The following is a 19,123-nucleotide window of genomic DNA, read 5'->3' as shown; positions in this document are numbered from 1 at the left end:
TATTATTATTGTTATGATTATTATTTTGTTCTCATATAAATTTTGGGCAGGTGCTGTCTGATTTTTACATGAACGGATCTGAATGCTTCCTCCTCCCTTTCTACTTTGGGTTTCTTTGGTTGGGGGAAGTACGCCAGTTTAGCTGGATCCTGCAGGGTTCAGGTTCTTACGTTCTTATCGGAACATTACAAAATACAGCTTTTAAGAAAGGAACAGCACACCAGGATCCCTTGTAAGAAAACAGCTTATAATGTCAAACACAGTGACTCTGATTTTTAAAGGGCAACTTCCTTTGAGCAATTTTGTATTCTTTGCATGACTCAATAACAGGAATGTTACGGTGATTTAACTGACAATGGATATACCATTTTAAGGATTTAGTCCTGATGAAGAGCAGCGCTGGAAACACTTAGGACAGCATTTACTCCCCGAATAAGCCCTTGGAGAGTCCCTGCAGCTTTGTTCTTTTGTGATAGGCAAATACTAACAATGGGAATTATAGCGCCAGGGTGTAAAGTCCTGTCACCCTGACGGCTGCCTTGCCAAGTCCCTTGCAAAGCTCAAGTTCAGCTTTGTCCTTCTGCAGACTGTCTGTCTGAGATAACTCAGGCCAGGCTTACATAACCCCTGACAAATGGACTGACACTCATCTATGAATAGATAAAGGAATTTTTGCAACACCAACAGGAGCAGTGGCCAGCATGGCAAGGCCACCACAGGGAGAAACAGCAGCATTCAGGGAGCAGAAAGAAGAAGGAAAACAAACCAACAGAAGAGAGGCAAGGAGTCTTACGTGGAGAAGGCATTGTTCTGCTTCTCGCATCGGATCCCCTTGCAATTGTTGGGTTCTTCCGAGGCACTGGTCTCGTAATAGAAATAAAGCTGGTTCAGTCCATTGGCGAAAGCCAGCAGCACCAGGCAATAAATAAATAGGAACTTGAGAATATCTAGCAGCATACGTCCCAGAGAGATCTGCAGGGGTCCCAGGTGAGAGTTTGCTGTAAACAGGGAGATGAGACGCAAGGAGCTTAAAATGTTTGATATTGCAAAGAGGGCTTCTGCAATGAGGGTGGGGTGCCACATTTCCCACTCCTGCCTTGGACGGGAACCATTGTACTGCAAGAAATAATAGGGAAGGGGGGAAAGGAATACAGGTGAATTGTTGCAGTCAACACGTCAAATGACATCATTTCACTTTTCAGAACATTATCCACACACGTACACATGCATGCTAAATTTCACTGAGTAGAAGGTGCTACTCTTGCAGGGGAGCACTGGTACCTGATGCTCTTTGGGACTTGTCCGGTGAAAGACAGAAAGGTCAACAACAATAGGTGGATCCAGAGCCAAAGACAGTCAGAAGAAATTAATTCTAGTTTTGTCCCCATCCTGCTCCTCTCTGTTGAGTTCCACAAAGGACAGCATTGAGACTATAGAGGAAGAGAAGGCTGACAGCCAGTGCCACCCTCTGGCCCTGTTGCAAGCAGGAAGCTGGGCAGCTGGGGGTTGGCTGAAGGTAGAACGAGCTTGGTAAGGCAGTGCCCTATTCTCCCTAACAACCAGCCTTCACTGCAGGAGAGTCTACCCCCCTCCTATTTCATTAGGGATAATTAGGCAAAGGATTGAAAATAAAACTGCCAGTATCAAAACACTATTGTACAAATCTATGGTGAGGCCACACTTGGAACAATAAGCCCCCCCCCAATACTTCCTTTTGGGCCTAGAAAGCATGGGGCAAAAGCTAAGTGTGGAAGAGCCCTATATCTACAGTTCTGGAGTAGAGAAAGTGGGGGGGGGGAGAAATTTCTCCTTCTCTCATAATATGAACTTGGGGACATCCAATGAAGCTGATGTTGGGAGAGTCTGGATGGACAAAAGTAAGTACTCCATCCCATAGTGCAGTTATTCAGTTGTTGGATGGCTTTAAAAGAGTATTAGATAAATCTATGGAGGAGAAGGCCCTTGGGACTCTCTCAAACCATGCTCCTCCTCTAGCCCAACTCTTTCACTTTCATTGAGTGCTTTTGCCTGGCCTTTGTCTTTGAACTATGATGCCTTTTGCTTGCATGGATGGAGGAGGCACATGCGTGTAGAAATCTCTTGTTTTTTGTGTTGCTGGAATGCACAAAAGGTAATGATCTCATCTACTGCTTTGCCCACTGTTTGCCTCTTCCTCTGCCTCCTACTAGCATGCAGCCCCCCCCCCCCAGGTTGCCTAGGACAGAATGTGGCCCTGGAAGATAGAATTTATTCCAGGGAAAAGACAAAGTAGCATACTTTCCAGTTGGATGTACTGATCTGTTTACAGTAGACCCACATGTCTCCCATCAGCTATATGCATAGGCAAAGGTTATGGGGTGTGAAGCACAAGGTGCATCAGAGAAGCCCCTGCAGTGTCACAAAAGATTATGGGGAACCAATAGCATACAGCCAAAGAGTTCTGGCTGAGCATGTTCTATACAGCAGCAAAAGGGATTCTGAGGGACAGCTCTCCGATGATGCAGCATCTGCCTTCTTGGCCTCACCTCTTTGGATTCATCCTAGGCAGAAGATACTGTTAAGGGTTTGTGGGTGCCTGGATTTAGCAAGTGCTAGAAATTAATCACTGCTTGGAGAGTTGAACTGGAAACCAGACCTTTAATAGCTGGAGGCTCAGCTTCCTGTTTCCAGGCCAGCCTGATAATGTCTGAGTCCTTAAGTAAAAAAAAAAAGGGCAGAGAGATGGGCGATTAGCAAAGCAGAGATCCTGTGGCAGCTGGAAAATGGTTGAAGCCCATCGCTGAGCTTGGGGTTGGGTAGAATAAAAAGGCTAGGAGTAGAAGTTCAGGGTTGCAGTTTGCCTTTCTGTGCTCGACAGGAAAATATTTTCAGTTAGTAAGCAGTGATGGAGAAGCAATCTAGATGGCTGCTGAGTGCACAGTTAGGAGTTATGTGAGCAGGAAAGCCAGGGCAGCAGGCAGGATGTCTAATGTTTGCTTGAACTCAGGACAACACCTATGGGAAAAGCTGGAGGCTTCCAATTCATCGTAGACTCAGGCTTGTATATATGTGTAAATAAATGTCCTTGGGGATCCTTCATTCTTCCATTCTGTAGATATGAGCAAGCCAGAATAGATGTTGCTGAGATAGGAATATGAACATGCTGGGAATGTGGGCTTGGGAGAGCACATCTTTGTTTGAGACCCTGTGTTGCCATGTAGTGCCCCAAATCTTCCTGATGCACCATATGTAGAAAGTAATGAGGCATTGTTCCTGGTGGCTGTAAGTTGCCCACGTCTCACTACCATAAAGGCCTGTGAGCGAGGTGCACCTGAAGCCAGAAAGAGGGGAGAAGCAGCAACACTCATGGAAGAAATAAAGCTGATGATAGAACAGCAGAGCTGGCAGCTTGAGCAAATGGTCAGGGCAGGTGTCTGACAAAATGGAGCAGAACCAGCAGTTTGATAGTACAGACTAGCTGCTGGCAAAGTTGTCAGAAAGCCTCCGTCATCAAGAAAGTGTGACTCCATGTGAGGTGAGAGCCTTGTCTGGGGAGATGCAGTCAGTAGGTGAAGGGGGAAAGATGATGTCTTGGAGGAGAGAGCATGCTGCTAATTTTCCATGGGAAAATGGGGTGCAGGAGGAAAGTGTTGCGGAGAAGAGCTGGCTGGCTGGAAATCAAGAGCTGCTTCTGATTGATTTCTCTACTCCCTGGGAGCCTGTTGTAGAAAAAGATGAATTGGATGTGCATGTGGATACCCAAAAGGTCCAGCTGGTGCCTGATGAGGTGCCAGAAGAAGAGGTGCTACAGGGGCAATTGTGACTGATGAAATGGCTGTGTTTCCTTCAGTGGAGAACATCAAGGAGCAGCTAGAGGATGGTATGCATGCACCACCAGTGGTGGCTCCTGCTGATTTGGCTTCTGCTGAATTTTTGAGATAAAACCCCCCAATTATTTTGCCCATTGGGTGACACACCATTGGGTGTGTCAAGATGGTCTTGTGGGTTAGGGACCTGTCCCTGTGCTGGCTATAGCAGCCAAGGTCACCCAGGATACCATGATTTTGGGAGTTAAGAGCAGCCAAAAGGGCTACTTGTCTTTCTTTGTCCCCACAAAGTGCTCCAGAAAAGCTGGGAGTAAACAGAGAGTGGAATTTTGGCCACCAACTTGAAGGGCCTGGGCCAACAGGTTCTTGAGAAGGTTCCCCTAGACCAGGCATGTCAAACCTGCGGCCCTCCAGATGTTTTGGCCTACAACTCCCATGATCCCTAGCTAGCAGGACCAGTGGTTGGAGAAGATGGGAATTGTAGTCCAAAACATCTGGAGGGCCGCAGGTTTGACATGCCTGCCCTAGACAGTGACTTGGAGCAGGACTTTGATCTGCAGGTTGGGTTGGGGGGTGAAGTGGACTGGGCCAAAAGGGGTGGGGAGGAGGATGAAGCTGGATTCCCAGTGACTGAAATTGCTATCAGCCCCAGCCAAAATGGCTGTGCTGGCTTAGGCAAATGGGAGTTCAAAGCATCTAGAGGGCACCAAATTAGCAAAATGTGCTCTATAATGTAAGACACATCCCTTGCCTAGTTATTGGGCTATGCCCAAGCCTCAGGCCAAGGGGTGCTCAGTTGAGTCCCAGAGCACTTGGGGAAAGCCAAGCAGGGCTTTGTGGTGGAATACTTTGAGCCTGGTGGCACGGCCGAGGAAAGAGGGGCTCAGTGGGTTTTGATGAGTCTGAGTCTAAAGCCTACTAGATAGCATCATCAGAGGTGTACAGAGTGAGGGGAGGGGAGGGATATCTTTGCCCCTTGCTTTTTATGGCAACTGGCCTGAAGCCACGCAAGTAAGCCAACAAAACAAAAAAAACAAATAAGCCCAAGCAAAATGCCAAACCAAACCAAGAGTGTGTTCTTTATGTGGTGTAGCAAACATAATGAAACCCCATGGCGCACTCTGCCTCATGTTCTAGCCAATATGTCTCTATGGTATCCTCCAGGTGTTGTGCATTACAACTCCCATCAGCTCCAGCCATGTCAGGATGATAGGAGATGTAGTCCAACAGCACCTCATGAGCAGCATGTTTGGTCTGCCCCTGCTGTATGACATCCCAGTGATTTCGAAATGGCAGGTCTTTTTCACCACTGTGTCATTTTGTGAGACAGCTTCAGGTTGAACCTAGTGGTAATGGTGCTTGCAAAGAGAAAATAATGTGGCTGGCTTGCTGGTGTTACACTGAGGACTTATTTTGCTGCATGACTCCATGCGATAAAATCCAACAGTAAATACTTGTTGCTTGCCTCTTAAATTGGGGTTGTGTCTGTACCTTTGCAGGCTACATTAATAGAATTTTCATGCTTTTGGGGGGGAAATGTCATAAATTAAACTGGTTTACAGAAACCAAGGATTGTGTAAAGCTTTCTTTTCTTTTTTAAAAAAGGATAATTTTTCCCAAAGTACAGAGGTACTGAAGTCCTGCACAAATGCCTTTCTGCATGGCTTCTGATTGTTTCTGACATTTCAAACTGTTCTAGACATCCACGAGCGTCACAAAGAGACTCAGTCAACTTGATTTGTGGAAAGCCCTTACAATGCTCATATTTAACTCTTCACTAGACCTTTAACTGGAAGCTATGAGTGTAGAGTTTGCCTGGAAAACAGCTGCCCAAGGGAAGCAGTGGGTGCCAGATATGGCTTAGCTTCTTTGACAAACCCCCACAAAGCATGAGGCTCTTAGCCAACATTTGTGCTGAAGCCCCTGAGAAGAATAACTTGACAAAGTAATTTAATTGGCCAGATCTATATCCTTCAGCATCTTCAAGGGCAAATTCTAACTGGGTCATTAAAAAAAATCAAAAATCAATGATGCATCCTTCTTTTGTCCTGTATAGTAATTCTGGCCATCTTGTGCCAAATCATTAAAGGCAGCTTTCCAAATACTAGTGAATGTCAAAGTGGCTTGCACACGGTGTGCTCTCAACTGGAAGCCCTTCCTGCTAGGCTGCCCATCTCTGCCTCATGAGGTTCTGGTTGTGCTTGTTCATTGAGGCAGATTTAAGGGAGCATGCCTGGTTTGGCCACACTGGGCACAGAGCCTTGGGGCAGCTGCAGGAAGTGCCACAACGATGAGGCAGAATGGAAGGCAAAATGTAGGAGGCTCCAAGTTTTGGCATTGCAGACGGTGCCACTGAAATTTGAGACCATAAGGTCCACCACTGTTGCTCACTGTTGAAACAGTGATATTTTGCATGTGCCCAGTGATGTAACATGCCTCTTGGGAAACTGGTTTGATGACCTTTGGGTATTGTTGAACTGTAACTCCCATTAGCCCCAGCCACCATGGTGAATGGCTAAGGATATTGAGAGTTGAGTGTCCTGCTTTGCAAAGGGCTGTCAAGAGGACAGTCCTTAATTGCAAGGAGTCCTCTATTTTGGGACACGATGGCTATAGTTTACCTCCAGGTAGTGTGCCTCTGAAGAGCTCATTTGTTCTCCAATAATTATCAAAGATTACAGACAAAGGCTGTGAGATTACATTCGCAGGCTCCTTTGGTACAGCTCATGAGGCCCTGGAAATTTGAAGTAGCTACCGTGTTTCTCATATTTTAAGGCATCCCCAAAAAATAAGCCATGACAGGATTTCTAAGGGTTGGTGAAAAATAAGACATACCCCGAAAATAAGCCATGTCGTGTAGCCCCGACCGAGCGAGAGGCGAAGGCGCGGGACCCAGCAGGAGCTCCCTGCCTGCTTCCCCGAGCCGTCGCGCATCGGGGGACAGAGCCGAAGATCGGCGGGCGCTCCTTGCTGGGCTTGACAAGCCCGGCAAACAGCGCCCGCCGATCTTCGGACCTGTGCTGTGTGACAGGCAGGGGTGGGGGGAAGCGGAGATCGTTCTCCGCTCTCCCCCCACCCCCGCCTGTCACCAAAGATCGGCGGGCGCTCCTTGCTGGGCTTGACAAGCCCGGCAAACAGCGCCCGCCGATCTTCGGACCTGTCCTGTGTGACAGGCGGGGGTGGGGGGGGAAGCGGAGATCGTTCTCCGCTCTCCCCCCACCCCCGCCTGTCACCGAAGATCGGCGGGCGCTGTTTGCTGGGCTTGACAAGCCCGGCAAACAGCGCCCGCCGATCTTCGGACCTGTCCTGTGTGACAGGCGGGGGTGGGGGGGAAGCGGAGATCGTTCTCCGCTCTCCCCCCACCCCCGCCTGTCACCAAAGATCGGCGGGCGCTCCTTGCTGGGCTTGACAAGCCCGGCAAACAGCGCCCGCCGATCTTCGGACCTGTCCTGTGTGACAGGCGGGGGTGGGGGGGGAAGCGGAGATCGTGCTCCGCTCTCCCCCCACCCCCGCCTGTCACCAAAGATCGGCGGGCGCTGTTTGCTAGGCTTGTCAAGCCCAGCAAGGAGCGCCCGCCGATCTTTGGTGACAGGCGGGGGTGGGGGGAGAGCTGAGATCGTTCTCCGCTCTCCCCCCACCCCCGCCTGTCACCGAAGATCGGCGGGCGCTGTTTGCTGGGCTTGACAAGCCCGGCAAACAGCGCCCGCCGATCTTCGGACCTGTCCTGTGTGACAGGCGGGGGTGGGGGGGAAGCGGAGATCGTTCTCCGCTCTCCCCCCACCCCCGCCTGTCACCAAAGATCGGCGGGCGCTCCTAGCTGGGCTTGACAAGCCCGGCAAACAGCGCCCGCCGACCTGTGCTGTGTGACAGGCGGGGGTGGGGGGGAAGCGGAGATCGTTCTCCGCTCTCCGCCCACCCCCGCCTGTCACCGAAGATCGGCGGGCGCTGTTTGCTGGGCTTGACAAGCCCGGCAAACAGCGCCCGCCGACCTGTGCTGTGTGACAGGCGGGGGTGGGGGGGAAGCGGAGATCGTTCTCCGCTCTCCGCCCACCCCCGCCTGTCACCGAAGATCGGCGGGCGCTGTTTGCTGGGCTTGACAAGCCCGGCAAACAGCGCCCGCCGATCTTCGGACCTGTCCTGTGTGACAGGCGGGGGTGGGGGGGAAGCGGAGATCGTTCTCCGCTCTCTCCCCACCCCCGCCTGTCACGGAAGATCGGCGGGCGCTGTTTGCTGGGCTTGACAAGCCTGGCAAACAGCGCCCGCCGATCTTTGGACCTGTCCTGTGTGACAGGCGGGGGTGGGGGGGAAGCGGAGATCGTTCTCCGCTCTCCCCCCACCCCCGCCTGTCACCAAAGATCGGCGGGCGCTGTTTGCTAGGCTTGACAAGCCCGGCAAACAGCGCCCGCCGACCTGTGCTGTGTGACAGGCGGGGGTGGGGGAGAAGCGGAGATCGTTCTCCGCTCTCCCCCCACCCCCGCCTGTCACCGAAGATCGGCGGGCGCTGTTTGCTGGGCTTGACAAGCCCGGCAAACAGCGCCCGCCGACCTGTGCTGTGTGACAGGCGGGGGTGGGGGAGAAGCGGAGATCGTTCTCCGCTCTCCCCCCACCCCCGCCTGTCACCAAAGATCGGCGGGCGCTCCTTGCTGGGCTTGACAAGCCCGGCAAACAGCGCCCGCCGATCTTCGGACCTGTCCTGTGTGACAGGCGGGGGTGGGGGGGAAGCGGAGATCGTTCTCCGCTCTCCCCCCACCCCCGCCTGTCACCGAAGATCGGCGGGCGCTGTTTGCTGGGCTTGACAAGCCCGGCAAACAGCGCCCGCCGACCTGTGCTGTGTGACAGGCGGGGGTGGGGGAGAAGCGGAGATCGTTCTCCGCTCTCCCCCCACCCCCGCCTGTCACCAAAGATCGGCGGGCGCTCCTTGCTGGGCTTGACAAGCCCGGCAAACAGCGCCCGCCGATCTTCGGACCTGTCCTGTGTGACAGGCGGGGGTGGGGGGGAAGCGGAGATCGTGCTCCGCTCTCCCCCCACCCCCGCCTGTCACCGAAGATCGGCGGGCGCTGTTTGCTGGGCTTGACAAGCCCGGCAAACAGCGCCCGCCGACCTGTGCTGTGTGACAGGCGGGGGTGGGGGAGAAGCGGAGATCGTGCTCCGCTCTCCCCCCACCCCCGCCTGTCACCGAGGATCGGCGGGCGCTGTTTGCTGGGCTTGACAAGCCCGGCAAACAGCGCCCGCCGACCTGTGCTGTGTGACAGGCGGGGGTGGGGGAGAAGCGGAGATCGTTCTCCGCTCTCCCCCCATCCCCGCCTGTCACCGAAGATCGGCGGGCGCTGTTTGCTGGGCTTGACAAGCCCGGCAAACAGCGCCCGCCGACCTGTGCTGTGTGACAGGCGGGGGTGGGGGAGAAGCGGAGATCGTTCTCCGCTCTCCCCCCATCCCCGCCTGTCACCGAAGATCGGCGGGCGCTCCTAGCTGGGCTTGACAAGCCCGGCAAACAGCGCCCGCCGATCTTCGGACCTGTGCTGTGTGACAGGCGGGGGTGGGGGTGGGAAGCGGAGATCGTGCTCCGCTCTCCCCCCACCCCCGCCTGTCACCAAAGATCGGCGGGCGCTGTTTGCTGGGCTTGACAAGCCCGGCAAACAGCGCCCGCCGACCTGTGCTGTGTGACAGGCGGGGGTGGGGGAGAAGCGGAGATCGTTCTCCGCTCTCCCCCCATCCCCGCCTGTCACCGAAGATCGGCGGGCGCTGTTTGCTGGGCTTGACAAGCCCGGCAAACAGCGCCCGCCGACCTGTGCTGTGTGACAGGCGGGGGTGGGGGAGAAGCGGAGATCGTTCTCCGCTCCCCCCCATCCCCGCCTGTCACCGAAGATCGGCGGGCGCTGTTTGCTGGGCTTGACAAGCCCGGCAAACAGCGCCCGCCGACCTGTGCTGTGTGACAGGCGGGGGTGGGGGAGAAGCGGAGATCGTTCTCCGCTCTCCCCCCATCCCCGCCTGTCACCGAAGGTCGGCGGGCGCTCCTAGCTGGGCTTGACAAGCCCGGCAAACAGCGCCCGCCGATCTTCGGACCTGTCCTGTGTGACAGGCGGGGGTGGGGGGGAAGCGGAGATCGTTCTCAGCTCTCCGCCCACCCCCGCCTGTCACCGAAGATCGGCGGGCGCTGTTTGCTGGGCTTGACAAGCCCGGCAAACAGCGCCCGCGTGCACTTTATTAAAAAATAAGACATCCCTCAAAAATAAGCCATGTCGTGTTTTTTTGAAGAAAAAATTAATATAAGACATGACTTATAATATGAGAAACACGGTAGGTGTTCCCTTACCACCTCTTTTCCTATCTTGGGCTGCAGCTCCCTCCTTGCATCATTTATTCTGTTATCACCAGATTGGGCACTGCTTTCCTTAGGTGAAGAAAGAGGCAAAGCAGGTGTTAAGCAATTCACCCTTCTCTCTGTCACCCAATAGCATTTTTCCATCTTCTTCACACTTATTTACTTAGGACACCAATGAAGGAGTTCCCAGAGAGGTTTTGAAGACTCGGCAAAAGAAAGGAACAAGCCATAATTAAGCAAGCCAATAGAAAATCCTGATATATTTCAAGCTTTGTTCTCCTTCTCAGAGGACACATCTTTATCTGGACGCTGCAAGTTTTGTATTGTCTGAAAACCTTGAAGCAAGGATTGATGTGTGAAGAGCAGAGCTCTGGTACCTAAGAGCTTGGTTCTGCTGTCATCAGGGCTGGCCCACCCATGAGGCAAGGTGAGGAAACTGCCTCAGTTGGCAGGAGCCACCAGGGCAGCAGATCTAAATGTAGATCTTTCCATCCTGCCCCTTGTTTCTGACGCAGATCTTCCCTTACCCCTTCTTCCCTGGTAGGGAGGGGGGTGCCATTTTGAGGTCTGCTTCAGGTTCCAAAATGTCTTGGGCCATCCCTGGCTGAAGTATATGATTCCTTTGACTTTGCTCAGCAGGAAACTGTGTAGCAAGTGCATCCTCACTGCAAGTACACGGAGGAAGGAAAACTTGGCATTGGAAAGACATTTCTTCTAATGGATGTGATCAAGAGGTGTGAGAACTCTGAGAATATTCTAATGTCTATTCATGCACCTGATTTTTTGCCAACTGCCAATGCAAGCATGAGCTCCAATTTGGTCTTCATCGGCCATGGCAAGAATATAAGCCTTCTTCTGAATAGCACTGGCCTGCTGGAATTTCCTTTGGTGAAACACTTTTATATCTGTTTCCCAAGCAGGACAGATCTGTCACTAAGGTCCAAATATGGCACAGACTTGAGACAATTTGGCCTCTGTTAGCTCTTGCCACTCACATTCACACACACACACACACACACACACACACACACACACACCCTGGACTGCCCAATCAATCTACAGTGAGAAATGTGCATTGTCACACCAGCCATGACTCAGCAAATGCAACTACTGTTTTACAGTGTCCCTTCTGTCCAGGCTTGTCCACAATCAAATCAGGAAGCTGCCTTATACTGAGTCAGACCAATGGCCCATCTAGGTCAGTATTGCCTACAATGACTGGCAGAGGACATCCACGATTTCTGGATCTCCCTACCTGGAGATGTCAGGGGTTGAATGTGAGATCTTCTTGAGTGCAAAGCAGATGCTTTACCACTGAGCTACAGCCCTTCAACAAACAATGAGGCTGCTTTATACTGAGTCAGGCCATTGGTCCATCTAGCTAAGTTTTGTCTATTGACTGGCAGTAGCTCTCCAGATTTTTGGGGAAGGAAACATTCTATGTGGAGATGTCGGGGATTAAATCTGGGACCTTCTGCATGTTCTGTGACTGAGCCATGGTCTTTCCATCCTCCGGCCGGCCCTCACACAATCCAAACACAGGTCATTTGCATTCAAGTGTACGTACACCCCTCCATCCCCACTCTGCCCCATTTGCTCTCAGCATTTTAGTCTCCTGTAAAACTGCATTTGGCACTCCAAGTCAAAAACCAGTTTAGATGCTGACTGCCATTTTCATCCTGCAAATAAACAAATATTTTCCTATGTTTAGGTCCAAAATTAGGATGCGGTGATTTTTGGATAACACCTCACAAATAATTAAAGCAAATAATGGCACAGTGCCATTGCCCCCCCCCAATGTCTTAGAATAATAGAACTGTAGAGCTGGAAGATAGTCATCTAGTCCAACCCCCTGCAAAGCAACAGGTTCCACATAAAAAATGCCAAATGTCACACCTCCAGGGTAGCACATGTAACTCATGAATTCAAGTAACATGTGAGCATGGACATGTACAGTAGCGGTCAGTATGGAAGAGTGGCTGTGCTTACTTGATTTCCATCACTGGTGTCACTACACCTGACCAGGAGGGATAAGTGGTGGGGTGGTTGGTAAGGTGCTAAGGTGCAGGTAGAGCCAACCCTGCTGGTGTGTTTGCACTGTTTCACCCTCCCAGCCAACATGTCCCTTCTCCTCTCCCTCCTGGAAATGTACGGAGATGCCAGTGATAGGAGGTCAGGTGAGCACTGCCTTGACTTCTGAAGAGAGGTTGGTGCTCAAACTCCACAATTATCTAGTAAAGGTTGACTTGCATGGTTTCCGATCCCCCCCTCTTTCTTTTGTTGCCTTTGATCTCTTGGTGCGGCAATCCTCTGATGTTTCATTGCTAAATTCTAAAACTGTTAAAATGCAGTTGTACCACTGCCCACCTTGCACCATCCATCATCAATACATTTAGAGAGTGACACAGCTGCTTGGGGTAGAAGAAAAATCCTTATTTGGGCACCTGGTGCACAAGCAAGATACATTTCTGATGCATGTAACACCAGCAGGGCTTCTTGAAAACCATGGCTTGCAAAGTGGGTGTCGGATCAGGAACTGGTTACTCATTCATCCTCACTTTCCAAGGCCACCCTAGCCATAGTTTATCATTTACAGCTGCATTTGATGGTAACCAAGTTCACACTGCAGACCACAATACTATACATCTGAGAGTAAGTCTCACATAAATCAGGATTACTTCTGATCATACATGTATAGGATTCCACTACTAATCAAGATTTGAAACCAGCATTTATTTGAACTGAGTTTGCAAACCCTGGTTAAGAGCTTGATGTGGTTAGTGCTAGTGCAGACGAGATGTTAAGAATCATGAATGAGGCCAATGGGGGGGGGGAGGTGTGTCTGTGTCAAAGAGTTCAAAGGGTGAAGAAGCAGACACCCCCAAGACTCCAGATATGCAAATAGGAAATGTCTGAACTTGATCATAACCCCAAATTGTAATGTAATCATAGAATCATAGAATTCACAGAGAATTTGTTGTGTTAGACGTTTTGGAAGGCAGGGAGGGAGAAAGAAAGAAATGCATTATCTTGGAGAACCCTGACACTAAAGCAGGAGTGACTAACCTTTTGGGGGGGCCCCAATGTCAAGACTTGCAAAAGTGGATGGTTAAAAAAAATAAGATTTGGAGGGGGTCACAAGACGCTTTTGGCATTTACTTACACATGGAAGCGGTCAGTAAAAACATGTATTGTTATTTTTAAAGTAAGTCATTTTTAATTTAAAAATGACAAATGGGGAGAAGGCTATGGGGAGCTAAAAAAAACCCTTAAGAGTATAAATATGACTTGCAGGTCACAGGTTAGCCACCCCAGTGCTAACGAGTGCACATACATGCTCCATGGTAATGATACCTTGACATATGCAACAATTTTCAGAGAGATCGTTGCCAGGTAGAGAGAGTTCATTGCAAAATCCATCAGGTTCCACCAGTCGTGCACATACTCATTGAAGCCTCCGTCCCACATTTCTTTGATTTCGCCCCAGATAAAACCTAAGGAAAGAGAGTTCATTTCCATGAGACACATTCACTGGCCACCAAAGCAGAGTAAACAGGATGTTATGAAAACAGTATTTAAAAACAGTGGCTCAGAAGCAAGATTCAGCCATCCCCTCTTTCCACTCCTTTGTTTCTGAAAAAAACATAATGATGCTGCTTTTAAGTAGTCTGCTCTGACAGGATGTGAAATATGGCTTGATGTGGAAGGACTAGTACAACCCTAAGTAGCTGAGCCGCCGCTTCAAATGGAAAAGGCTTAAAAGCCCCTGGATGAAGCGTACATTTAACCATTTTTATATTAAGATGGAAGTGCAGCAAGTGCAGTTTGCTTTGAGAAATTTCAGTTTAACTTTGAAAAAAGCTATTTGGGGGAAAAGTGTCTCTTTCCTTTTTTCTTGTAATAGAAACAGTCTCTTTCCTAAGTTATTAGAGACTGTTCATGCCACCCCTCTTGACCTGAGCATAATAGTGGCTTTTGATTTCCCCATTTTGGCATTCAGGCTGCGCATTGGAGACGTGACAGTGGACCATGCTGAAGTGAGCCTTTGGTGCTCGGTTCCTGCAACTGAGTCATTGTCCTTTCCCTTGGTAAAACCCCTGCCAAGCTGAGACCTTGAAGAGCTTCTGCCAGTTAAAGAAGGACAGTGGATGGTGAGATAGGCCAGTTCAGTGAGCCAGCTCTGTGTAAGGTAACTTTACACATTATCCATATATGTGTGTCCATTTATATCCCTTTTCATCCCCATCAAATTCCATGCAGAGTCAATACAAAGAGGGAGACTGGGACTGTACTCATCAGTCTCCCTGATTTCCATGCATTAACATTTTTTGTGCAAATTATTATATAGCTCTGTAGTAGAGCATCTGCTTTGCATCCAGGAGGTCCGTGGTTCAATTCCTGGTATCTCCGGGAAGGACTGGGAATGTCCCCGGCCTGGATAGACCAAATAGGCAGCCTCCTATGTTCCTAAATTGAGTGTCACCTCACCATCCAAACATTGATTCTGCCTAGAATTTGAAGACCCAAAAAGGGGATAATATGCTGCGCCAATACCAGTTTTTTTGTTTTTTATCCTATCACTGACAGGCCTGTTTATGGATTAATTGAGCTTTATTGAAATATAATATCAATTCTATCTACAGTCGTCTAGCAAGAAAAAACAACGAACAAGACAAGCAAATGGGAAAAAAAGAAAAGAAAAGGCAACCAGCCATGTTGGACCCTTCCATTTCCTTATGGTCACTAAACAACAGGGAAGGAGAGAGTCGAATCAATGAGTGGCATCCATTGCACTTGTTCCATTTGTGCAATGATTTTTGCTTGCCCAGTTGAACTTTCCACTCTCTCCTCCCTCTGCGCATCCCTTGCCCTCTACAGATCTGCTCCAGAGGGTTGGGGGAGCCCCCCAGAACAGACCCGAGGAGCGTGTGGTGGGGCAGAGGGAGGTGGGAAGGTTCATTGTGCAAATGTAGATCCTTGTACTAATGAAACTTCTTTGGATGCATCCTGGCCTCATGAAAACTTAACAAAATCTTATCTTTCAGATTCTTTTGAACTGTGATTTCAGTATCATCATCATGCAGGTTAAGGAATGTTTTATTTTTCTACAAAAATCTTCTTCTTCTTCTTCTTCTTCTTCTTCTTCTTCTTCTTCTTCTTCTTCTTCTTCTTCTTCTTCTTCTTCTTCTTCTTCTTCTTCTTCTTCTTCTTCCTGTTCAAACAAATCAGTGGAGTGGATTCTGATGAAGAATCCCATATGTTACATTCACTCTGAGTAATCGTTGTTAGAATTGTTACTATAGTTACTGCCATGCTGTCTGCATGGAACGTGACTGTTCTTTCCGTTTGTCTCCCTCCTTTTTTAGGAGGAGGCATTTCATATTTTCTCCCCCTCCCCCCCTTTAAATAAGGAAATACTTTTTTTGCAATGAAACAATGCCTTCCCTTCACAGTTTAACCAATAGCCCTACTATATCTTTGCTTTCTGGGGACAAACACAACCTGTTAAAGACAAGATTCCGGTAGGCAGCCGTGTTGGTCTGACACAGTCGAAATAAATAAAATAAATAAATAATTGTCGAGTAGCACCTTAGAAACCAAGTTTGTTCTGGGTATAAGCTTTCGTGTGCATGAACAAACTTAGTTGGTCTCTAAGGTGCTACTGGACCATTTTTTAATATTTTAATTTATTTTGACTATTAAAGACAAGATTGCAACAGTACAAAGACACCCGAAACAAAAGAAGCACCATCATTTCATTTATAACCAATTCATCCTTTGCTTGTTAGTTCCCCTGAAACCTCCTTTGTTTCTCCAGAGGTGTTTTGCACGATTTAAACTCAAAGGCAGAAACAGAGAGAGGGGCATTAAGAAATACTACCTAGTTAGGAGCCTGCTTGGCATGTGCTGTGAGCACGTTCTTTTACGCAATGACTAGTTCCCACTGTTCTGGTGTTTCAGCTCAGATAATCACTCTCACCTTCGTTTTTAGAAGCTGTGTAGCTGTGCTGTAAGAATACAATGCAAAGCTGCAATTGGATGATTTGTCTTTTTTTTCTTTTTAAAATCAACCTGTCTTCTTTATTCATAATTTCAGCTTGCCTGTAGGCAGATGCGTACCTAGGCTCCCTTGCACCATTGACAAGGAGATGTATCGGTGCCTCCAAAGCTGGGAGAGACCACGGACAAGAAACTAAAGGAGTTTATTTTTTGTTGCCTTTCACATTATGACAGTGACTTCCTCTGCGCCATTGAGCTCTGCTCCTCCCCTCCTCTTCTTCCTCTTCCATCGGTCTGCCTGCCTGCCTCTCTCTGCTTGGTCCGTTCCTTCTGCTTGCTTCCTTCCCCCTCCCTTTTTCCTCATCCTGCTCTCTCTGTCTTTCTTTGCTCCAAGCCTGACAGGGCACTCCGCTCACACTTGAATTTTGCCACTGGCCCACTGAGGGGCCCCTGCAGGACTGCTGTAAAGTCCTATAACAGCAACTGGTTTCCTCTGCCAAGGCACCCAGAGGAGCCTGTGCACCTTGCCCAGCTGCCCAGAGCAGCATAAGAGTGGCCCAGGGAGTGCATGGATGGGAAGGCTCCTGGATACTCCAATCCAGAGTGAGAGGATTTTTGTGCCCCACTGGGCCTGCACCCTTGATGGGGGCCAACCTAACTAACCCCTAGGTCCGCCCCTGCCTCTAGGTCCCATGAGAGCTATGTGAAATTAATTGCAGTCAGGAGAATTAACCTTTCAGGGATAATTGTGTGTGTGGATGTGGGGGCTTTGACACAGAGAGATGTTCTCCCATTCAGAGTGAAGTTTTGTATTCACTCTGAACAGGCTTTGTAGTGTCATCACATGGCTATATCTGATTGGCTGCATCACTAAATCTGAGGGATGATGCGATGCTATTACTCTGGGTAGCAGCCAACATCAGTCCTATTCAGAGTAGATTCACTGAAATTGATGGACATGTCTAACTTAGATACATGAATTCCTTCCAGTAGCACCTTAGAGACCAACTAACTTTGTCATAGGTATGAGCTTTCGTGTGCATGCACACAAAAGCTCATACGTATGACAAACTTAATTGGTCTCTAAGGTGCTACTGGAAGGAATTTTTTTTATTTTTTGTTTCGACTACGTCAGACCAACATGGCTACCTACCTGTAATTAGATACATTACTTTCAGTGGGTCTACTCTGTATACAACTCAGCTGGAAAACTCTGTTTTAAAAATAATGCATCAAATGCATTGGACTAGATGACCCTTAGAGGGACGCCAAGGGGCATCTAGTCCAGGGATGTCCAGCAGGTCGATCGCGATCTACTGGTAGATCCCCGGGAGGTTTTGGTAGATCGCAGTCAATCGCTGGGTCCCTTTCCTTAGTGTTGGTAAAAAAAAAATCTGGTCCCACCCTCCATTGCTGCACGATCTGCAGAACAGAAGACTGAGTTTACTCAGTGAGGCTGTTTGTTTCCCCAACAATCTGTTGGTGAATGTGTGTTCCCCTTTCTCCCTTGAGCTTAGGCTTGAATTCTCAAAAACCGGGGCTTTCCTCCTCCCTAAGAAAAGCTAAACAACTTTGACCTGAAACCCCCCCCCCCCAAAAGGGGGTAGATCACTGCCAGTTTTTAATTCTGTGAGTAGATCACAGTCTCTTGGGAGTTGGCCACCCCTGGTCTATTCCAACCCTCTACAATGCATGATTCACAGCCAAAGAATCCCGGACAGATGGTCATCCAACATCTGTTTTAAAACCTGCAAGGAAGGAAATCCCAGCACCTTCAGAAGCAGTCCATTCCATGGTTGAACAGCTCTTAACTTTAGAAAGCTCTTCCTTATGTTTAATCCAAATCTACTATTTTGTAATCTGAATCCATTGGTTCAGGTCCTACCCTCTGGAGCTGTGTAAAACAAACTTTGCTTCATCTTCCATGTGGCAGCCCTTTAGCTTGTTGAAGATGCCTATCATATCACCTCTCTCCATACCCAACTCCCTCAACTGTCCGTCAAAGGGCTTGGGTTTCAGACTCTTCTACCTCATAAACCAGTTCTGCCTTACTGGTAAGGATCAGGTTCAATATAGTTGTTCCCCTTGTAGCTTCCTGTAAAGCTGATCAGGCAACCAACTTACACCTGCAGCAGGTATAGCTTCGTACATGCTCAGGCAAGAAAAGAAACATGGCACAGGTGCTGCAGGTCACTGCAGCAGCTCCCTCACCATTCATGCCTCTTGTTCTTACGTACACCATGATGCAGCACTTGGGGCCTCACCTCTCCAACTCCACTACTAAATGCCCTTGCAAACACCCCTGTTTACTAGTCCTGTTCACAAGCTCCTGATAGCCTGACTCTTATTCACAGGCAGCTTTTTTCATAGCAGAGGTAGAGACTCAGAGGCATTCTTAACCTCTTTTTGCAGTCGTGGTAAGGCTAGGCTTGTTCCTGTCACAACAGACTATGGCTTACAGTGACATCAAATTGCAGCCACAATCTACAGTACATTTTCTTCACTGATGTAGTTTAGTGTAGCAGCAAGGAGACTGAATCTGTCAAATTGTCTAGCAACCCTCTGTGTTTCCTGCGTAAAGGTTCATGAAGTGCATGAAATAAGCTGGAAATCCATATGTGGCTGACTGTTATGTCCACCAAATAAAAGTGCCGCTGCTGGAACATTCTAATAATGCTGGGAGAGCATTCTTTCTTAGGCTGAAAGCTTGCTAATCATCCATGATGCTAATAGTCCAGGAGCTAATGACTGGATATGTTTTCCTCATAGCTTGAGTTCTCCTATATGCCCACAGCTGCTTTGAGGTCAGGGCAGCTTAACCTGAAAGAGGGGAAGAAATATGTGTGTTTATGGAAGCATGCTTATTTGCCAAGCTCATCCCAATTAAGCTAATCCCCTGATAAAGAGCAGCAGGACAAAAAGAGACAGTGTCACCATCTAGCACTTCATCCCTGAGAAAGCTTAGCTTTTGACTCTTAATATTTGACGAGTGCTT

General features: G+C 49.1%; 1 protein-coding gene across 1 annotated transcript in view; it reads right to left on the bottom strand.

The window, feature by feature from the left end:
* Nucleotides 1-19,123, bottom strand: part of TRPC5 (transient receptor potential cation channel subfamily C member 5) — a 167,827-nt gene that overhangs the window by 38,169 nt on the left and 110,535 nt on the right. Inside the window, exons 5-6 of the mRNA XM_035112475.2 lie at nt 13,483-13,622; nt 794-1,116 (exon numbers count right to left, since the gene is read on the bottom strand). Coding sequence (XP_034968366.1) covers nt 794-1,116; nt 13,483-13,622 — 463 coding nt within the window. The remainder of the gene's footprint in view (nt 1-793; nt 1,117-13,482; nt 13,623-19,123) is intronic.

This window comes from Zootoca vivipara, chromosome Z (genome assembly GCF_963506605.1).
Source record: "Zootoca vivipara chromosome Z, rZooViv1.1, whole genome shotgun sequence".
Lineage (NCBI taxonomy): Eukaryota > Metazoa > Chordata > Lepidosauria > Squamata > Lacertidae > Zootoca > Zootoca vivipara.
Note: the sequence above shows the minus strand (reverse complement) of the source record. Positions and strands in the feature narration are given on the sequence as shown.